The sequence below is a fragment of the Carlito syrichta genome, unplaced genomic scaffold (assembly GCF_000164805.1).
Source record: "Carlito syrichta isolate Samal-C Ts95f unplaced genomic scaffold, Tarsius_syrichta-2.0.1 Scaffold301791, whole genome shotgun sequence".
NCBI classification, from domain to species: Eukaryota; Metazoa; Chordata; class Mammalia; order Primates; family Tarsiidae; genus Carlito; species Carlito syrichta.
The window spans coordinates 135993-158236 of NW_007245887.1; the positions used below are offsets into that span (position 1 = coordinate 135993).

Consider the following 22244-nt stretch of genomic DNA (forward strand, 5'->3'; position numbering starts at 1 on the left):
CTATGAAGGCCAGGTTAATTAGAGAATAAACAAGTTCTCCAATCTAAATTGGGTAGTCCATATATAACACATTGGGTTCTCCTTGTAATATCCACTTTCAAAATGTTAGGAATAGAAGAATAATCTACAATAGCATTTATCTCAAATGTTGATTTTCTAGAAGTATGCCTCCCAAAAAGACTCCTGATAATAAAGGAGTCCTTTTATTCTTGTGGAAAGCTGAGAGTTTAAGTCCTTGTAGAAAATGTGAAATTTCTTTAAAGCTTCCTCTTTAATTCAGGTGACATTATAGTTTTCTCTCAGTAAATGATAAAAGGAACAAAGAATATAAAAAATTTGGATTTTGAAAACTTAATTCAATAACTTATCTTTTTAAGAGAAAGTATTATACTTATATTAAAGTTACAAAAAGTTGTCAGTGATTCCACTAAAATTATTTCAACCTTATACGCCTGAGACACAATGTAAAAACCACCCTTAATTATGAACAACAATAACAAAAAAAAAAAAGAACAAGATCCAGGAAGAAAACAAGTTGGCCTAAAAAAGTTGAAAGTAATTTGGAAAAAGTCACTGTCCCTCAGACTAACACTTACCCTTCTCCTGTTAAAGCACAGCAGGACTGAATGTGCCATGGATGATCTTTAATTGAGCTAAGGGTGAGGTATTTAGAGATTTCAGCTGCTGTCATACACCCTTTCATATCCTGTTTATTTGCAAAGATAAGAACTGCAGCCTTCCGTAAATCCTGCAATCAAGATAATATGTCTCTAATACATGAAATATCACAATTCAAATTAAACTAATGAAGCAGGATAGTAACTATACCCAGTTAAACATTTAGAACAAAATGCCTCTACTTTAAAACCATCAGGCACTACTATTGTAATTTTAAATTTCTATTGAAATAAAAATAATCTTAAGTAACCACGATTTAATAAGTCACTCCAACATAAGCATATTAATATAAGTCAAATAATTAAAAGTTATTTTCCTATGTGCTAAAGGGTTTGGTCAAACTAAAAAAAAAAAAAAAAAAAAAAAAAACCCAAATCTCAAATATGAGTCAAAACTACATGAGCACCTCTCTAACGGAAAAACATGTTAGTATGCTGCCAAATGCTAGAGTTCCTACAAAATGTAAAGAATACTAGCGGTAGGAGCTGGGCAATACTTACTATTTACTAGTGTTTGTATAACATATGCTCATTGGTTAGTTCATTCCAGCACTGTCTATAGTATCAAAACATTAGAGATAACCTAAATGGTCATTAAGAGAAAAACAGATCAACTAAGGTATATTCATACCAAGGAAAACCATAGACATCATGGTTGTTAATAGGAACGAACCAAAGCAGTATGTATTAACATGAATAAATCACAATGTTGTACAAAAACAAAACAAAAAAGGAAGTTACAGAAAGATGTACATATTATGGTAGTACTATATAACATTTTCAGAATATGAAATATAATATTTTGTATAATTTAGACACAAATGTAGTAAAAGTATAAAATAATATAGAAATAACAATCACGAATTTTAGGATAGTGGATATCACTGAGAGAAAATGGAAGAACTCAGATTGGAGAGGTCTCACAGGATATTTATATGGTAAGTTTTTCTATATATCTGAAATACTTAGAATTAAGCTATCTCAAATTATTAATTAAAGAACATTCAGGTATTATAAATCCTTGGAGGAAAAGACACTTAAGTTTCCTCTATCTTACCCAAATGTACCAGACTTTTAAAGCATGAGTAAGTAATTTTAACTTTGAAAAATCTTTATAGCAACAACAGCAGTTTACAAATTATCAAGTTTAGGGGTGTTTCCAAGGGTGAAAAAGTAATGAAAATTTTTGACTTCAGGTCTTTCATCAATTTAATATATAAAATTTTGCGCAATAAAACATCATATCAATCTTGGTAAAAAAACAAAACAAAAACAATGTACAGATAATTTACTCCATTTTCTTTTAAAGATTTGCTTTCAAAATTTACCTCATGAGCCAACATTCTGTATAATTCTTCTTTTGTAATAGCTAGTCGTTCCCTGTCAATGCTGTCAACAACAAGAATGATGAACTAGAAGACAAAAAGAAAGAAAACTGAATTGAGTGCTGAAAAGTTTTTGGTAAAACTATTCAAGTGATACAAGTACTTTCTTCTATCATTACTATAAAGCATCTTCTTTTTCAATATAAAGAGCTTATATAATACTGAATCACGTCAAATAGAAAAATCCAAATGTAAATTTAAAAAATGATAACTCGTAACTTCAACAAATAAAAACTGTGTCCAAGTTTTTTTTTAAGTGATGTCTAAATACACAATACTGTGTAATACCTAGTTTTCAAATAGTGGTGATAAAAAGTGATTTTTAAAAATAAACGTACATTAAGTGAAATAATACTCTTTCACTAGAAGTTCAAAACACTCTACTACAATCCATTTAATCAATAATTGCTTACTTATTTATATATATGACAATTGCCTGCCTATTAGAAAGAAATACTAGTTTTTTGGGTTTTTTGTAATTGAGACATGGTCTCACTCTGTTAACCAGGCGGAGTACATTGGCATGATCCTAGCTCATTGTAGCCTCAACCTCCTGTCCTCAAGTGAGCCTCCTGTCTCACCCACCCAAGTAGCTAGAACTACAGAAGCATTTAAGATTTTGTAAAGATGAGGTCTTCCCATGTTGCCCAAGCTGGTCTCAAACTCCTAGGCTCAAGCACTCCTCCCACCTAGGTCTCCCAAAGTGTTGAGAAAAGCTAGTTTAAAAGAAAAAGACAAAACACATAAAAAAACTAAAGCATAAGGCATTTTTACAAAACAATTATCAACAATAAAAGTTCAACAAAAAATGTGCTACATCAAAACATATACTCAGGCATTACTATATACTAAAGGGATGAATTAAAGCTGGACAACTGGAGAAATCTATTAGTAAAAGTGCACATGAAGAAAGGTAGGTCCTAGCCGGGCTCGGTGGCTCAGTCTATAATCCCATGCCTTTGGGAGGCTGAGGTGAGTGGATTGCCTGAGCCTGTAGGTTTGAGACCCGCCTGGGCAACGTGGAGAGACCTAATCTCTACAATAAATAAAAAATGAGCTGGGCGTGGTAGCGTGCGCCTGTCGTTCCAGCTACTTGGAAGGTTGAGGCGGAAGGATCGCCGGAGCCCAGCAGGTCGAGGCTGCGGTGGCCAGGAGCGGCCACTGCACTCCAGTCTGGGTGACAGAGTGAGACTCCAACTCAAAAAATAAAAAATAAATAAATAAATAAAAAGATAGGTCTTTTCAGTCCGTAAAAATAAGAAGATATAGTGAGAAAAAGCCTGCAAACCAAACACCTTATGCAGAATAAAAAGTTAAGAAATGAGATTAAAAGGTACTATTACAGTAGGGGTAGATGCAAAATAAATTGACACAGGAAGGGTGGATCAAATTATAGAAATGACTTTAAAATTAGGGAAAAAGAGACAATCCAAATACAAACTGAGTTGGGCTTAGACAGAGATAAAAGGAAAGAGAAGGCAACATGGCAAAAGAAGACTGGAGAGAATATAAGGCTATAACTGTGAGTTAATGAAAGGAAGATGTCAGGAATTAGTTAGGTAACTCCTGTAACTCCTTATATTATAATGAAGATGACTCCTCAATGTAAAAGATTTTTAAAAAGCAAGAAGACAAAAGTGAATAAAGTGATCGGTGAAACACCACACAGATACGATCCCTACGTAGAAATGAAGATTGCAAATGCTATGTGCTATGCTGGTAGGATGCAATAAAGGCCTTTGTTCTTTGTGTTAATTTTGATATTCTGGTAAAAATCATGTATTAAAAGAATACTTCATGCAAATGGCATCAGTCTACACATCTCTTTCTGGACCCATACTAAGTCTTTTAGAGTTTCAGCAATTTCAAAAACTACCATTTTGTAATGCTTTCAGTATGCATGGATTCCATAGGTTCCACTTTGACCACCTATTCATCAAAGATAACGGCTCTTTTCATAGGAGGAGTTAAGTATGAAACTTAATGAACTGCTACCAGCTATCATGTTTAAATAAATTATATGCTAAATCGTTCTTATTCTCTAACATACTTTAGTTTCAGAATTTTACTTTACTGTACAAATGAATATTAAGCTAACCTATATTATTTGCTTACCAACATCTTCTGCCCCATCAATAAAACAATTAAGTGCTACTACAGGTGCTGAATACCTGTGATATGCCATTCTAGTTTACTACTTATACACTGCATTGGAAAATATACACACATATCCATATGTTATTGCAATACAAATCTAGAAGAATACTTTTTTAAATTATTTTATTTTTTGAGTTAGGGTCTTACTCTGTTGCCTAGGTTGAAGTTCAGTCGCATGATCACAGTTCACCTCAGCCTCAAAGTCCTGGGCTCAGGCAATCCTGCCTTAGCCTCTGAGTAGCTGTAACAACAGGCATGTGGTACCATGCCCAACTCATTTTTAAATTTTTTTTGTAGAGACAAGGTCTTGCTATGTTTCCCAGGTGGTCTCGAATTCCTGGGTTCAAGCAATCCTCAATGTCCCGAAGTGCTGGGAGTATAGGCATAAGCCACTGCACTGGCTTTATTTAAATTTAAAAAGTCAATGTTGTTCACCAAAAATTCCTTGTATTATGCCCCTCTTCCCCTGTGTCCTCCCCCAACTCCAATTTTTAAAAGGTTTCTTTCTAGAAAAAAAAAATTGTGGTTAGGTGTGCCTCCTTACAAAGAAAAATTAAATGGATACAATTGTCCACTAGTATTCTCAAAGATAAACCTCTCTCAACAGCACTGCATCGTCTTAAAAAAATCTGCCTCTAAGAAATAAAAACAGAAATAGAAGATATTCCAGATTTGCTCTGCAGGCTAGCCCTGAATTTATAAAATAATTGAGTAAGTGACAGAGAACTCAGAAGGATGACCTGCAAATCCATTTTTTAAAAATTAAAATACAGTCTCACCAAAATGTTGAACGTTCATGTTATTTGAAAATCGTAATTTATGCTTAAAATACTTTACTCTTCCCCAATAAGACTTCTTATAAAGTTGTGAGATCTTGGAAAAAGTTATATAGTTTCTCCTAGTATAAATTTCTCTAACAATGGAGATATCACAGCATTATTATGAGGATGAACTGAGAGAGCCTGGTCAATAGTAAGCATTCAATTAATAATAGTTCCCAATACACTCTCTGCTTGTCTTTTTTTAAGTTTGAAAATCCAAATTCCTTACAAAAAGGATGTTACTAAAAGACAACTGTCAATATGCCTTAGGTACAGCTTATCTATTGCATGTGTTTACTTTTTGGTCCTTTTTATTAGATTTCAAAAATAATCTTAGCAAACCTCTGTGTTTGAGTAATATGTGTTCCAGGATGACCGCAGAGACTCTTGACCACCAATATCCCACATAAGAAAATGAGTATTCTTCACAACTATTTCTTCCACATTGCTTCCTATAGTTGGAGAAGTATGAACCACTTCATTCATTAAGCTGTTGAAAGACAACATAAAAACTTTTGTAAATCTTGAGACCCTGAAGCAACTTTTATCTCTATATTTTTTAAATCAAGCAACCTTCCTTTTCTGCACCAATGATGATAATCATCATAATGAAAAATTCCCACTTGGTAAACATTTGTACAAATAAACATCTAGACAAAGAATAACTCCAGAAAGAAGACTAGCTTTGTTTTCTTTTTCTTTTTTTTGAGTTGGAGTCTCACTCTGTCGCCCAGACTGGAGTGCAGTGGCCGCTCCTGGCCACTGCAGCCTCGACCTGCTGGGCTCCAGCGATCCTTCCGCCTCAGCCTTCCGAGTAGCCGGAATTACAGGCACGCGCTACCATGCTCGGCTAATTTTTTTATTTATTGTAGAGATGAGGTCTCGCCTACCCAGGCGGGTCTCGAACCCGCGGGCTCAGGCAATCCACTCACCTCAGCCCTATAGAATGAACTGTGAGCTTGATCTGAATAAAAGGGAGCACCGTGATATAAGCTTGCATTTCTGTGGCCAAAACTTCAAATACCACTATGCCCTGTCATCAGTTATATGCAAACCACTGGCCCATCCTGAAAGAGTAAGTTTCTAGGTGGGATTGTGACAATACTTGCAAAGTAGCATCACCAGATAGAAGGCTACCCATAATCCTGAAGACTGTCTATGTGAGAAAATTAAGAGTTAGCCATAAAAATTAGTTCAGGCTTATTAACCTAAGCTACTTAAAAAAAATTAATAATAATAAGGTCATGGGCAAATGAAAACTTTAATGAAAATTAGCTATATTTAAAATACTGATGCTCATACCACTTGTACTATTATAACCATTAAGCTACATTAATGAATTTATTAAACAAATATGTATTTGCTAATAACATACCGGTACTATGTTGGAAGAGGCTTGCAACTCTCTCTTGGGTTACATATATATTTTTGAAGTCACGTGCAAAATTATTTCAACAAAGATGTTGAAATGTTTATATTGGATGTTCAAAGCATACTTAAATACATGATGGTCAATGAATAAAAATGTTTCAAAGAAAAAGTAGTTATTCAACTCTGAAAACTACAAACCATAAACCATTAGCTTTAAACAAAGTAGCTGAAAAATGTATTAAGCACTGGTTAAGTACTTCTACAAGATGAGGTGAGAAGAGGTAAGAGCCATACAATGGTATAAAGTATCTAAAAACTATTTGTTAAAATGTTTGGTAGATTCATTTCCATTGCTTAGCAAGGATCATTGGTATTGAAAGGAAAATGGGATGTACTTTGACAAGTGTACTGATGGGCTCTTAAAATTTCCTTAAAGATACGTATTAACATATTTCTCCAAAAGTTTCAAGCCTCTCCCTTTTGCAAGTTACTACAGCAATATTTCCATGGGTGATCTCATTTGACAAGTCTGGCTACATTAAACAATTATGAAACTTTACTCAGGAGGATATTCATAGCTTCCTAGAAACAACAATTTATTTACATAATCTCCAGCATAGTAATAACTAAGTGAAATCCACTTTATCACCTCACCCCAGCACTTTAACATGTGCTTTCTTTTAGTTTAATATTGATTCTTTCAAGACCAGATAACAATGAGTGTTTGTCAAGGTTTCAGCAAACATGGAGTTATTTATTTTACTCACGTCTCTATAAATTTGTTTGGTAAAATAAAAAACTATATGTTTATATTTTTCCATTGTATTTCATATTATAATACATCTCATTCATATTAATTATAAAAACATTAGTTTCAAGAACTAAAATAATAAAAACTGTTTAATAAGCATTCATACTTACAATTGATAAAGAATGGTGGTTTTCCCTGCATTGTCCAGTCCCACTATAATTACTTTGTGCTCTATAAAAAGAAAGCAAACCATAAACATTTAATAGTGCTGTACACTTTAATTACATGCTTTCAAAAATGATTATCAGTTAGCTTGTTAATGACAATCGTTCACTGGATATTTATTTCTGGGCTGTTAAAATACAGAAAGAAATTTCGTGATATTAAGGCTACCTGCCTTAAGTAAGACAATTATGATGGATATTGTGCCTAGTTCTCTCATAAAAGAATGTGGGAGAGGAAAATGAGGTCACTCGTATATTCAGTTGGGGGTTGGGGACCCAAATCTTAATTTAGAAGACATTATAACTTAACATTTAAGTTTAAAAAAAGGTCTGTTTCGCACACCTGCTTAAAGTCTGTACTAATCAAGTTAACTTTTTATCAAATTCTTTTACACCTGTAAATTTTCCCATGTACATGTACACATGGAAAAATTTTCCTTCCTTTTAAAAATCCCATTTAATGACAAAAACTGAAATGTTTTCCCTGTCACTGAGATACACACACTCTGTTTTTTTATTTTTTCCATTAATCTGCAGATGAATAAGCACTTACTTAGTCTTCATGTTTTTGCAATCGGAATTCCACAATTCTTTTGAGCAGATATTGTTTCTGCTATTTGTACAACAGAAAACTCTTAAGCCTTTCCTCCTTCTGGTGCCATGTACTCAGTAGTTACCTCTTTAATAAACAGTTGTTAAGGCCCATCAAATTATTCTGTTAAATGGTATATATTCTGAATTCTCCTTTGAACACAGAAAACAGCCCATACACCATCTTTCCCAGATTTTTTACCTATACCAAGTATATTAAAGATTCATTTATCCAGAGCAGAATGCTGAAAAAGTTGCTAGTAAACGTCACCAGGGTATGTGAGAAACTTGCCACAAGAATCACAACACATAGCCGGGCTCAGTGGCTCAGCCTGTAATCCCGCAACTTGGGAGGCTGAGGTGAGTGGATTGCCTGAGCCCGTGGGTTCGAGACCCACCTGGGCAACTTGGCGAGACCTCATCTCTACAACAAATCAAAAAACTAGCCGGGCGTGGTAGCGCATGCCTGTAATTCCGGCTACTTGGAAGGCTGAGGTGGAAGGATCGCCGGAGCCTGGCAGGTCGAGGCTGCGATGGCCGGGAGCGGCCAGTACACTCCAGTCTGGGCGACGGAGTGAGACTCCAGCTCAAAAAAAAAAAAAAAAAAGAATCACAACACAGTCAATTTGTAGCTATTAATTTGGCACTTCTCATACAGGGCTCCTGCTGTTCTTGATAATCACTGATGAATGTCAACATTCTGACAAGTATCAGGTCATACGCCTACTCTAAAGCCTTAATACTGCATCAGCCAAAAAAGAGGAACCATAATGTGTGGGAAGTTTTTGAGATGTATCTCCTAATCACCTGCATATTGTAGGTACCGCCTACGACACTGCAGAACAAATAGACATGGTTTTCTGGAAGGGGTTTTTTCACTATGGCAGAAGCAGAAACTTGTTTGCTTATTATAAGGCACTACAATTTCTCCTTCTTTGACTCTTTTGGTTCACATACCCTAATTTCTAATGGAGTCAATCTTGAAGTGTTGTCCTGTTTGTTCTCCCTTATGGTACAGAACAAAAGCACTATTATCAGTGGAGGAACAGACTATTTGACAACAAGCATTCTAAATTTTGTTGAGAACTAGAAAGTCCACCTGGCCAGCATTTGTAGACCACAAGGTGCTTGCAGCAGTAGGAAAGAAGTCACTAGTTTAAAGGTTAGCAAAATTTGGGCAGAGATACTTGTGTCGGGAGAAGGAAATGGAGAGAGAGTACCACATGGCTCACTACCGAAGCAGCTCTAGTGAATATCCAGGGCTGTTTTTAAACAATCATGTTCCTTGCTTCACACTTTGTATTGTGATAATGATCATAGCAGTAAAGGCCTGTTGTATTAAAACTCATCATCAACAATGCACCATTTTGAAAGCTTTGTCCCAATGTGAAGGAAGCAGAGTGACAAATCCTGAAGGTAGAGTGTGAATTTCATTAAAGTTGCACAAAGTTTCAAGTGTTAGATTAACTTAAAATCTTTTTCAGATCTCTTTTTTTCCTGCATTGATAGAGAAATCGAGCAATTAAGACCAAACACACAATTTCAACTTTGTCTTATAATGAAGGTATATACAATTTCCTTCTTCTGATGTTAAAATTATCAACAACCTGAATCTATAACAAAACATCTACAGAAAAGGAGAAACTGCTTTTTAAAAGCATGAAATCACAAGGGTTTAAACCTTTGTTCCGAAAAATCTCTTTAATATCAACTATACAAGAGGAGTGAAAGCAAGTTCAAGGACCCTCTACTAAAAAACCAAGTTCAAAATAAAAGTTGCATATACCATGTTGCATGACTGTAATTCTCCCTTCAGCTGCCTCTGCTGAATTTCCTGCTACTTGAGTACATCAATGACCAAAGACTTCAGTTCACATATACTAGTTAGTAAAGTTTTTACCCATTCAAGGAACAAGAAAAATACCATTACACACACACACACACACACACACATATATATATATACACACTCTCCATAGTTTAACAAAATTGAATTGATGTGCTACTTTAAATGTCCACTAGTAGTGTCTAGATTAATAAAGTATGAAGTTACTTGAAAGTATTTTGAAAGTATTATTGAATTCCTAACAGTCGATCAAGTATTTCACATAATGAATACCAAAAGCAAAACTACCATCATGCAATATATGACATAGCTTGATGTCAAAAAAGACTCCCATTCTTGAGAAACATGATGTAGGGTGCTTGTTCTGTACTGCTGTCTTTTTGGTTGGGCATAATCAATAGGCTATACAAAGATTTCATGCTGTGTACTGAAAAACAAAAACTTAATTACGTATTAGTTTACTGTTGATTTGCCTTGATATAAATAATTTCCTTCATCTACAACCGTTAACCAAGGCAGATGCCTATAAATTTGTACTATTTATATAACCTAGCAATAATTTTTATTATTTATTGACCTAGCTGATAAGTTAAACATTTTTTTTCCCAAAATATCTCAGTTATAGTTCAAGTCAGTCTCCATTAAAGGAGGGACCTGCCCCCAAAGTTAAAATTTTAACTAACTGCTGCTAATCAAATAAATTATTAGATATTTAATGTCATTTTTACTAACAGAGTAGGGAGTAGAGGTTTCCATTTCAATTGATCCTCAAAGTGTATATATGTAAACCAAATATTCTTAGTTTTTATTTTTTAGAAATACGGTCTCACTTTTACCCAGGATGGAGTGCAGTAGCTTGATCACGGCTTACTGCAGCCTTGACCTCCTGGGCTCAAGCAATTCTCCCTCTTCAGCCTCCTGAGTAGCTGGGACTATAGGTGCATGCTAATTAATGCATGCCCAGCTAAGTAAAAAACTTTTATTTTTTTTGTAGAGTTGGAGTCTTGCTATGTTGCCCAGGCACATCTCGAACTTCTGGCCTCAGGCAATCCTGCTGCCTCAGCCTTCCAAAGTGCTGAGATTACAGGTGTAAGCCACCACACCCAGCCAATATATACTTTATTTCTAACTCCCCAAACTGCTGTATATGAAATTAAATATTTAGTTGATGGACCAGCCTGGGCAACCTGGCAAGATCTCGTCCCTACAATTAACGGTCAATTAAGTTAAGCAGAACAAACAGTAACATGGATAATATTAAATTACTTATTTAGAATAGATTCTGTAGATATAATTATAACAAATTTAACACATTTTTCAGAAACAATATTAAAATCAATTTTCTGTCACAGAGTACAAGTTGCCCAAACTTAGGGCAGAGTACAAGGTGCTCATGCTTAGGGTGTGTGTTGGGGGCAGGGTATGTGCAATTTTAAAGCCTTTGTGAAGAGTCAGATAACTTGAGGTTAGATATTACTGTAAACTATCAGAGTTATACCGAGTGAATCAGAATGTTTTAAAATGTGCCCTCACATCATGAGCCAGTCACCCGAGGCATATTACACTGCAATCTCTTCCATGAAACCAAGCTGCCCCTTCTCCCAACAATGGGCTGAGAAAGAAAAGCTACTAATCTAAACATCTCCAGAGTTCAACACAATGCAAGTTTATGTACACAAAATGAAGAAAAGGTCTAAGCTCAGAGTTTTTGTTTGACTTTGATCAAGTGCTTGCAGAGAAATTTCTTTGCAGTCTTGGCTCCGGTGTTGTTCTCTTGTATCTCATTAAAAGCCAGATCATTTTAAAGAATAAATATGGCATAATGACTATATAGGATAAGGATTCAAAAGAAAGTAAGAGCACTTGCTTGAAAACTAATGCAGGTGAAAAATGGTTAACTTCAACAAAAAAAGAAAAATCAAAGAAAGAAAATTTTCTTTTACTCTCCCTTTTTTTTTTCATTTTTATCTAACTAAAAAAAAGAATTTGCAGTTTTAATATGGAATACCAAATGATGCCAAACAGACTGACACTATGGGAAGAAGAGTATTAAAGAAGCACTAAATAGTGGGACTGCTAAAAACAAATTGTGAAATAATGTGCCAGCTGGGCATGACTTCTGTCATTCCAGCACTTTGGGAGGCGGAGGTGAGAGGGCTGCTTGAATCCAGGGGTTCGAGACCAGCCTGGGCAACCTGGCGAGATCTCGTCTCTACAGTAAATCAAAAAATTAGCCGGGCATGTTGGTGTGTGCCTGTAGTTCCAGCTACTTGGAAGACTGAGGCAGAAGGACTGCCTGAGCCCAGGAGGATGAGGCTGTGGTGGTATGAGTATGCCACTGCACTCCAGCCTGGGAGATAGAGACTCCAACTCAAAATACTACGACGACGACGGCGACAACTACTATTACTAATAATAATGTACCAACATTTACTACTACTACTACTACTAATAATAATAATAATAATGTACCAACATTTATTTTTATGATATTGAAATTTCATGTTTGTTAAAGTGTATGATAAAATGAACAACTTTTAATTTTAATATATAAGAAAGCCCAAAAGATATAGTAAAATAGAGACTGCCACCTTCTAGGTATATAATATTTACACTAACGCTGTCATGTAACTAGGGTAAGGCTTACATATATAGAATGTGTAAACAACCATATAACCAGACAAATTTGTAAAATGCCATATTTGGTGATTTGGGAAATTTGGAATACTGTATAGCATTTAACTATGAATTATTACAAAGGATGAGCATTAAAAAGTGAGATAATACGATGGCACCATCTAGAACCTGAGGTCTTAGATGCAGTGATGAGCACTTAGGAAGTCTGGCTCTTGAAAATACATGAAAAGCCATAAAAAAAAAACAAGCTCTGTCCCTACAGTCTACTGATGGTAGAATCTTAAGACGTTGCAGCTTGGAAACGACCACAGAACTTGAGATCTATTCCTGTTCCCCCTAGCCCCTATCCCTTCATCCCCAAATGTACCTCCAAGGAACCCAGAACTCCAGAACTGCACAAAACTATTGACCTGGGACATCTTATTTCATAGATAAGGATACTGAAGTCCTATGAAGTTTTCTGCTCTAGTAAACACACAAAGTGAAAGCCAAAATTCCCCTGCTCTTTCTGCTGTGCTCTGTTACCTTCTCTCCACAATTCTTTGGCCTCCCCCAACTCCCACCACAGTACTCACATTCCTGAATGTCTAAATTTTTTTGGAGCAGTAATATAAATCTTATGATTCAACAATTCAACACTTATTAAGTTTATTTAAATGCCTGACTCTGTGATATTTGTGATTAAGAGGAATAAGGCAAAGACTACCCTCATGAATCTTAAAATCAGGTATGTAAACAAGCACTTACAAAATAGCATCATTAGGACAAAGTAACAGATACAGATGTGTCACAAAGTAATACTCTTAAGGAAATCTAGAATCCAACTCTCAGCGAAGGGGAAAAAAGTCAACCATAAAAAAAGTTTGTTTCATTCGAAGTGTTTTACATGCATGATGTAAGCTGATGCTCATGATTGCTCTGCGAGAAAGTGATATCACTCCTCATTTTACTGATGAGGAAACCGAATCTTAGGTTGAATAACTTGCCCAAGGTCATATTTGTGCAAGTATTTTAGCCAGGCATTTGATTCCATAGGCAGAACTCTAAACTATTAGAAAAAGTATTACCACCCTAGTCATTTTTTAACACTTTATATTAGTGGTTGACTAGATCCAGATACAGTATTTTAAAAGATCTTATTTTAAATTTCAAAAATGCTTGAGTATATATAGAATCTTTATGAGCATTTGAAATGTATTGTCTTCAAGAAGCTTAGACCCCAAGGGAAAAGATAACCATAACCTATCTCCCAGCTTCTTCATATTTTATTTTTAGAGTCAGAGTCTCATTCTGTTGTCCAGGCTAGAGTGCTGACACATGATTATAGCTACAGCAACCTCAAACTGCTGGGCTCAGTTGACCCTTCCATCTCAACCTCCCAAGTAGCTGAGACTATAGGCATATACCACCATGCCTGGCTACTTTTTTTATTTACTGTAGAGACGAGGTCTCACCATGTTGCTCAGGCTGGTCTTGAAGTCCTGGGCTCAGGCAATCCTCTCACCTCAGTCTCCCAAGGTGCTGGGGCTATAGGCATGAGCCACACAGCGCCTGGCCTCCTAGCTTAATTCAATAGTAAATATAAAAAAAAATACTTCTATTACTTTTACTTTTGTTTTTAACTTTGGCTAATGGTGTCCCAATATGTCCATTACAAAAGTAAGTAGCCTCCTAACTTTTGTGAAAAAGTTGAGTCTTAAAGCCAAATGATAACAAAAGAGAAAAGTTTATTGGGTAGAAGAAAAACAACCTTCTGGTAAACAAGGTAATTAAAATATGTAAAAAACAGGTAGAACACATCACAGGCCAGGTTAAAGTGCCTAAGACTATACCAAAAACCTATAATTCAACTCACTGAGCTAAAGTAATGATAAAAAGGCTTCAACAGGAACATACTGAAACAGATCTAGCATATTTAGTTAACTAGAGAACTACAATGATGTCCATGGGATGGCTATGACCTGGAAGGCAAACAGAAGCCCAGATAACCTATACCATGGTTTTCAATGGCTTTACAATGATCAGTTAAGAAAAAAATTTAACCAGGACACACAAAAATGTAAACAAAACAATATCTTTACTCAATGAAATGCATTCTGATAGTTTCTATTTTAGAATGTGCATTGCTTTTTAAATCCAAGGCCTTACTAAATTGACATTATAACTTACTAATAACTGATATGCTGGGCAGTTTGGCAGAAAAGTGGTCTAAGAAATACAAGTTAAAAAAGTTAACCGGTTAGTATAAAATATTTTTAAAATGTCCAATTCAAGAAGCTTAGGCCGGGCTCGGTGGCTCAGCCTGTAATCCCAGCGCTTTGGGAGGCTGAGGTGAGTGGATTGCCTGAGCCCGCAGGTTCGAGACCCGCCTGGGCAACTTGGCAAGACCTCATCTCTACAATAAGTCAAAAATTAGCTGGGCGTGGTAGCGCGCACCTGTAGTTCCAGCTACTTGGAAGGCTGAGGCGGAAGGATCCCCGGAGCCCAGCAGGTCGAGGCTGCGGTGGCCGGGAGCGTGCCACTGCGCTCCAGCCTGGGTGACAGAGTGAGACTCCAACTCAAAAAAAAAAAAAAAAAAAAGAAGCTTAGCGAACTCCAAATGGAGTAAATACAAAGAAAAGCAAAGCTAAGCACATCATCCCTAATCTGTTGAAAACTAAAGCTATAAGAAAAACCTTGAAGGTAGCAAGAGAAAAATGCCAGGCTACATACAGGTTAGAAAAGACACAAATGTTATTTGATGCACCATAAGGAAAAAAAAAAGAGGCCAGAAATACTGAATGGCAGGTTTAAAGTATTAAAGGAAAAGGGGAAAACAAAATCAATCTAGGATGCTATATTCAGCAAAAAGTACTTTAAAAATAAAAGTACAATAAAGACATTTTGGGACCAAAAAAAAAGCCTAAAGAGCTATATTATAAGAAATGCTAGAGTTCTGCTTGAGGAAAAATTCTCCTAGACGGAAATTAAAAGTCAAAAATAGTAATGTGGGTAAATATAACTGATTCAATTTAAACCTTCTCTTTACATATGACTGCTTGTAGCAAAAATTATATTTTGTAAGATATATAATACATGTTGATATAATATGTATGACAACAGAGAATCAAGGACCAGAGCAGGGGAGAGTAGAACTCTAATTTCAAGGTGCTTAGATTTTATAAGTATTACGTTATTAATTCTCGGTAGACCACAAAAAAGTAAGAATGTATGTTGTAATCCCTAAAGGGATCATAAAAATAATGCAAAAAAGGAAAAGATAAAAAGACAAACAAATTAAAATGAAATTCTAAAAATAAATCATTTAATCCAAAATAAAGTGGAAAAGGAAGAACAGAGTAACCACAATAACATCAGAAAAAAACAAAAACAGATGGGACAAAGATAAAACAAACAGTAAAATAACAGATCTTAATTTACAACCATATCATAATTCCAACCAATTAAATAAGCTGGACTATGCATTCCAATTAATAATGTACTAAATATTTCAATTAAAAGGGAGATAATTTCACAATGGTTAAAAAAGCAAGATCTGGCGGGGCATGATGGCTCATTCCTATAATACCAGCACTTTGGGAGGCTGAGGTGGCAGGACAGCTTGAGGCCAGGAGTTTGAGTCCAGTTTGGGCAATAGAGTGAGACCCTGCCTCTTCAAAAATAAATAAATAAATAACAACAATGAGTTTAAAATATACCATTAAAAAAAAATAACAAGCCAGGCTTGATGGCTCAGCCTGTAATCCCGCACCTTGGGAGGCTGAGGTGAGTGGATTGCCTGAGCCCGCGGGTTCGAGACCTGCCTGGGCAACTTGGCGAGACCCCATCTCTACAGTAAATCAAAAAATGAGCCAGGCGTGGTAGCGCGCACCTGTAGTTCCAGCTACTTGGAAGGTGGAGGCGGAAGGAACGCTGGAGCCCAGCACGTTGAGGCTGCGGTGGCCGGGAGCGGCCACTGCACTCCAGTCTGAGTGACGGAGTGAGACTCCAACTCAAAAAATAAAAAAATAAAATAAATAAATAGCAGCCAACTATACGATATATGGGCTCTACATGAGGTAGTCATTAAAACACAGATCTAAACAAGACTGATAACCATCTTAACCGAATTAACATTTATAAAACATCACATACAACTGCAGAATACAGCACTTTTTAGGTTCAAGTGTTAAAGAGACCAAAGCAGACCACTGATGAACCATAAAAAGGTCTCTTAAAGAGTATGTTTTTGACCACAAGGAAGTTACATTTAGGAACCAAGACTTAGTTATTTAAAAAACAACAAATGTTTGGAAACTAAACAACACACTTATAAATAATTGACAGGTCAAGAAAATTAAGAGAATTTTCACTATCAGACTTCAAATATACTATAAAGCTGTCGTAATCAAGAAAGTGGTTGGGAGCAGTGCCTCACACCTGTAATCCCAACACTTTGGGAGGCAAAGGAGGGTAGACTGCTTGAGCCCAAGAGTTCGAGACCAGACTTGGCAACATTGTGAGACCTCATTTCTACAAAAAAATAAAATAAAATAAAAAGCCGGGTATGGTGGCATACACCTGTAGTTCTAGCTACTTGGGAGGCTGAGGTGGAAGGATCACCTAAGTCCAGGAGGTGAGCTCTGACATGTGACCAGCATGGGCAACAAAGTGAGACCCTAACTCAAAAAAAAAAAGAAAGAAAGAAAAAGTATGGTATGGCACTGGGATAGACATACAGTATAGATCAATGCAAGATAAGAGAAAGCCCAGAGATAAAATTATTTATATGATCACTTAGATTTTTAGTTTCAACAAAGGCTCCAAAATAAACCTCTTGGAAACACAAAAAAGTCTTCAGTAAATCATGCTGGAACAAGCAGGTGTCCATGCAAACAAAAAAAAAGGCAATCCAATCCCTGCTCACATCATAACCCCAAAATACTTTCAGATGGGTCATAGAACTAAGCATAATAGATAAAGCTTCTAAATGAAAGCAGCAGGTTAAACAGGCAACAGAAAAAATAGACATTAGAAAAAAAATTAGACTTCACCAAAATTAAGTAATTCTGCTCAGCAAAAATTCCCATTAAGAAAATGAATAGGCCAGGCACAGTGGCTCAGCCTGTAATCCCAGCACTTTGGGAGGCTGAGGCAAGAAGACTGCCTGAGCCTGGGGGTTCAAGACCAGCCTGAGCAACTTGGTGAGAGCTCGTCTCTACAGTAAATCACAAAAACTAGCCAGGCATGGTGGTGTGCATCTGTAGTTCCAGTTACTTGGAAGGCTGAGGTGGAAGGACTGCCTAAACCCAGCAGGTCAAGGCTGCGGCGGCTGTGAGTGTGCCACTGCACTGTAGCCTGGGTGACAAGAGTAAGACTCCAACTCAAAAAAAAAGAAAAGAACAGAAAACGAATAGGGAAGCCACAAACCGAGGGAAGATGTTCACAAAACATATACCAGACAAAGAACTCAATTTCAGAACACAAATAATCCCTAAAATTCAATAATAAAGAAGTTCCCCCCAAAAATGTTTTTAATGGGCAGAGGATCTGAATTGTCTTCAAAGGACTAGTTACAAATGGCCAATAAACACAAGTAAAATAGTATACTCAATAGTCACCAGAGAAAGGTAAACTGAAATCACAATGTGATACCACTACATACTCAACAGAATGCCTAAAATTAAAAAGACTGACACCACCAAATGCTGGTAAGAATGCAAAACTCTCCAGCATTGTTGGTGAGAGTACAAAGGTGGTACAACTTTGTAAGATAATCTAGCAGTTTCTTATCAAAGTAGTCATATATCTATCTTGTAATCTAGAAATGGCAGTACCAGATATTCACCTATGAAAATGAAAATATGGGCCAGGCTCGGTGGCTCAGTCTGTAATCCCACGCCTTGAGAGGCCAGGGTGAGTGAAGTGCCTGAGCCCGCGGGTTCGAGACCCGCCCGGGCAACTTGGCGAGACCTCATCTCTACAATAAATCAAAAATGAGCCGGGCGTGGTAGCACGTGCCTGTGGTTCCAGCTACTCGGAAGGCTGAGGCGGAAGGATCGCCAGAGTCCAGCAGGTCGAGGCTGCGTTGGCTGGGAGTGGCCACTGCACTCCAGTCTGGGAGACAGAGTAAGACTCCAACTCAAAAAAAAAAAAAAGAAAATGAAAGTATGTCTACAAAGTCTTAAAGGTATTCATAATATCACCACCTGCCTAAGACGCCAGTGGATAAACAAACTTTCGTATATCATACAATGGTAAAATAATGTGAAAGGCTAATATAAAAATAAGTAGAGAACAGACCAAAGCTTCACAGAAACTTAAGACATACAGCATTCATGTAAAATGTCACAAAAACAAAAATATTAGCAAGTAAGAAAAAAAATTTTTACAAATGAAAAACATGATAGCTGAACCAAAATATTCAATAGAAAGACTGAATATTTTACAATCTAACACAAAAGTAGAACTCAAAAAAAAAATCACAACATTAAGATAGAATTTTTGACACCCAATTTGGCACAGTATGATCAACAGAGTTTCTAGATAAGGAGAGGAAGAAATCCTAAGAAAATTTTAAGAAAACAAAATCCTAGATCCGAAGACATACACACACCTTGAGGCTAAAATACTCTGGAGAGACAATACACATGAATGAAAAAATGACACATTACAAGATACACCTCTTTGAAATTTAAAAATACCTGGGCTAGACAAAAAGTTTTAAAAATGACTAGAAAAAAACAAAAACAAAAACAAGACTGTAGAACAAGATAATATCTTCAAAATTCTGAAAGAAATGTTTTCCAACTCAGAATTCTATATAGCCAGCTCAATTATAAATAAAAAATGAGAACAGGCCAATAAATTTTCAGGCACTTGGAATTGCAAAACTTATGAGGCAAGAGGATTGCTTGAGCTCAGGAGTTCAAGATAGCCTGGGCAACATAAAAAGACTCTCTCAAAAAACAAAAAACCATAAAACATGTACCACTTATGGACAGCCTTGCAAGAAATTTCTAAATAATGTGCTTCGTCAGAGTAAGAGTGAACAAGAAAGAAAATAAAGGTTTTAAAAAACAGAAAAGCATAGGGAATTCTTAGAATGAAAGCAAAAACAAATCCAGAACAGCTGTGTACCAGACACAGAAGGAAACAAGCTCAGTTTGGAGCAAGATGAAGGATTAAAGGGGTAAAGAGGAAAGACAAATCCTCTGATATGTGTGAGGTGGAAAATGTTACAGCCAGGCTCGGTGGCTCAGCCTGTAATCCCGCGCTTTGGGAGGCTGAGGTGAGTGGATTGACTGAGCCCGCGGGTTCGAGACCCGCCTGGGCAACTTGGCGAGACCTCATCTCTATAATAAATCAAAAAATTTGCCGGGTGTGGTAGCGGGCGCCTGTAGTTCCAGCTACTTGGAAGGCTAAGGCGGAAGGATTGCCGGAGCCCAGCAGGTCGAGGCTGCGGTGACCGGGAGCAGCCACTGCACTCCAGTTTGGGTGCCAGAGTGAGACTCCAACTCAAGGAAAAAAAAAAAAAAAGGAAATACGTTACAGAGATGCTTTTGAATAGTGGGAAACAACTTAGTCCAAAGTACAAAGAAAAGTAATGCAATGCGAAGGTGTAATTTTTCTAGGGGGGAAGATGTTATAGGAAAAAAGGGAAATGTAATTATAGCGCACTATGGCTTAGAAATTTAAAAAAACCTTTACAGTCACAGTCACAATAATGAAAAGATTGAGTGTGAATTAAACCAAAAACACTATACTAAAATAATGAGGAAGGAAAATAAAATTACTAATTTATCTTCTACCATAATAAGACAAATGATAATGTTTAAAATTTCCATAGAGGAATACTATACAGATATATGGAATATATACAGAACAAAGTTAAAGAGTTTCAAGATATGACTGATACAATATTACTTAATATTTTAAAGTTTACTTTTTAAAGAATATATATGTATTATTATACAATTTTCTGTTTGAAAAAAAATAGGACAAAAATTAGCAACTACTATGTGCCAAGCATTGGAAATACAATAGGAAGATAAAGCTCATGCCTAGGGAGTTAATTTCCATGGAAAAAACATAATAAGCAAGGGTCCCAACATGGTGCCTCACACCTGTAATCTCAGCACTTTGGGAGGCTGAGACAGGAGGATTGCTTGACCCAAGGAGTTCTAGACCACCCTAGGCAACTTAGCAGAGACCCTGTCTCTATTTCATATTTTTTTTTAAAAAGCAGGTGAAAACATTTGTAATATAATTACAGATTGTGATAAACATTCCTGTGAAAATTCGAGGTGAAGGCAGGTGGTAAGAGCGCTATTTTTGATAAAGTAGTCAGGGAAAGCATTTCTCAGAAGTGACATCTAATCTAATCAGAATGAATGAATGACTTAAACCACTATTAAAGAATGTTATGGAAGATAAGGATCAGATAAGCCTAAGTGCAGTGTGTTGGAAACCAGTAGAAAGTCCGGAATAAAGAGCAGAATAAGCTAACAGGAGAAATATGAGTCCGCGATTTATACAGACGTAAGTAAGGATTAATATGAAGGGAATCCAAAAAAAACGAGGCATTATCTTTTAGAGGGTGGGCTCCTAGTAGCACACTCGGAATTTGTTTTGGATCAAACGGTCACCAAAGTTGTTATTTGGAAGTTTTGAGAAGATTGTCATGATTTGTGGAAGAAACATCGGGAGTTGTGGCAAAGAGGTGACTGGTTCTTCCACCATGACAATGCACCTGTCCACTTTGTACTGAGTGTTCAGCAGTTTTTGACCAAAACCAGCATGACCCCTGTGCCCCAGCTCCCAATTCACCCATCTCACTCCAAGCGACTTTTTTTATATTTCCTGGATGAAAAATGTCCTCAAAGGGAAACATTTTGCCCAGGTGGAAGAGGTGAAACAAAAATGGCAGAAGCACGAAAAGGCATCAAAATTGATGAGTTCAAAAACTGTTTTGAAGCTGGGCTCGGTGGCTCAGCCTGTAATCCCGTGCTTTGGGAGGCCAAGGTGAGCGGATTGCCTGAGCCTGCGGGTTCAAGACCCGCCTGGGCAAATTGGTAAGACCTCATCTCTGCAATAAATCAAAAAATCAGCCGGGCGTGGTAGCACATGTCTGTAGTTCCAGCTACTTGGAAGGCTGAGGTGGAAGGATCGTCGGAGCCCAGCAGGTTGAGGCTGTGGTGGCCGGGAGTGGCCACTGTGCTCCAGTCTGGGCCACAGAGTGAGACTCCAACTCAAAAAACAAAAACAAAAACAAAAAGAAACCTGTTTTGAGCAGTGGAAAAAGTATTTTGATAGGTGTATTGCATCCAGCAGATAGTACTTTGAAGGTGATTGAAGTTTAAACATGTAAGAATAAATACACAATTTTTAAACAAATATTGTTTTTTGGGGGTCCTCCTGTATTCTCATAAAAAATTGCTGCCAGTGGATCAAAATGATAACATAAAATTCACTGAGAAATACATGACTAAGAATAAAATTAAGATGTTCTTGTTACTTGGTTCTGAAAATAAATTATGATGAAAACCTTATTTCATTTGTTCTTATTTATTTATTTATTTATGAGTTGGAATCTCATTTTGTCGCCCAGACTGGAGTGCAGTGGCCAGGAGGGCCACTGCAGCCTCGACCTGCTGGGCTCTGGCGATCCTTCCGCCTCAGCCTTCCAGGTAGCCAAAACTACAGGCGCGGGCTACCACACCCGGCTAATTTTTGATTTATTGTAGAGATGAGGTCTCACCAAGTTGCCTGGGTGGGTCTCAAACCCGCAGGCTCAGACAATCCA

At 36.7% G+C, this 22244-nt stretch overlaps 1 protein-coding gene across 1 annotated transcript in view; it reads right to left on the reverse strand.

The window, feature by feature from the left end:
- The window catches only part of ARL5B (ADP ribosylation factor like GTPase 5B), a 30440-nt gene that overhangs the window by 3646 nt on the left and 4550 nt on the right, over positions 1–22244 (reverse strand). Inside the window, exons 2-5 of the mRNA XM_008055245.2 lie at positions 7333–7393; positions 5383–5530; positions 2006–2089; positions 597–748 (exon numbers count right to left, since the gene is read on the reverse strand). Of these exons, the coding sequence (XP_008053436.1) occupies positions 597–748; positions 2006–2089; positions 5383–5530; positions 7333–7393 (445 nt within the window). The remainder of the gene's footprint in view (positions 1–596; positions 749–2005; positions 2090–5382; positions 5531–7332; positions 7394–22244) is intronic.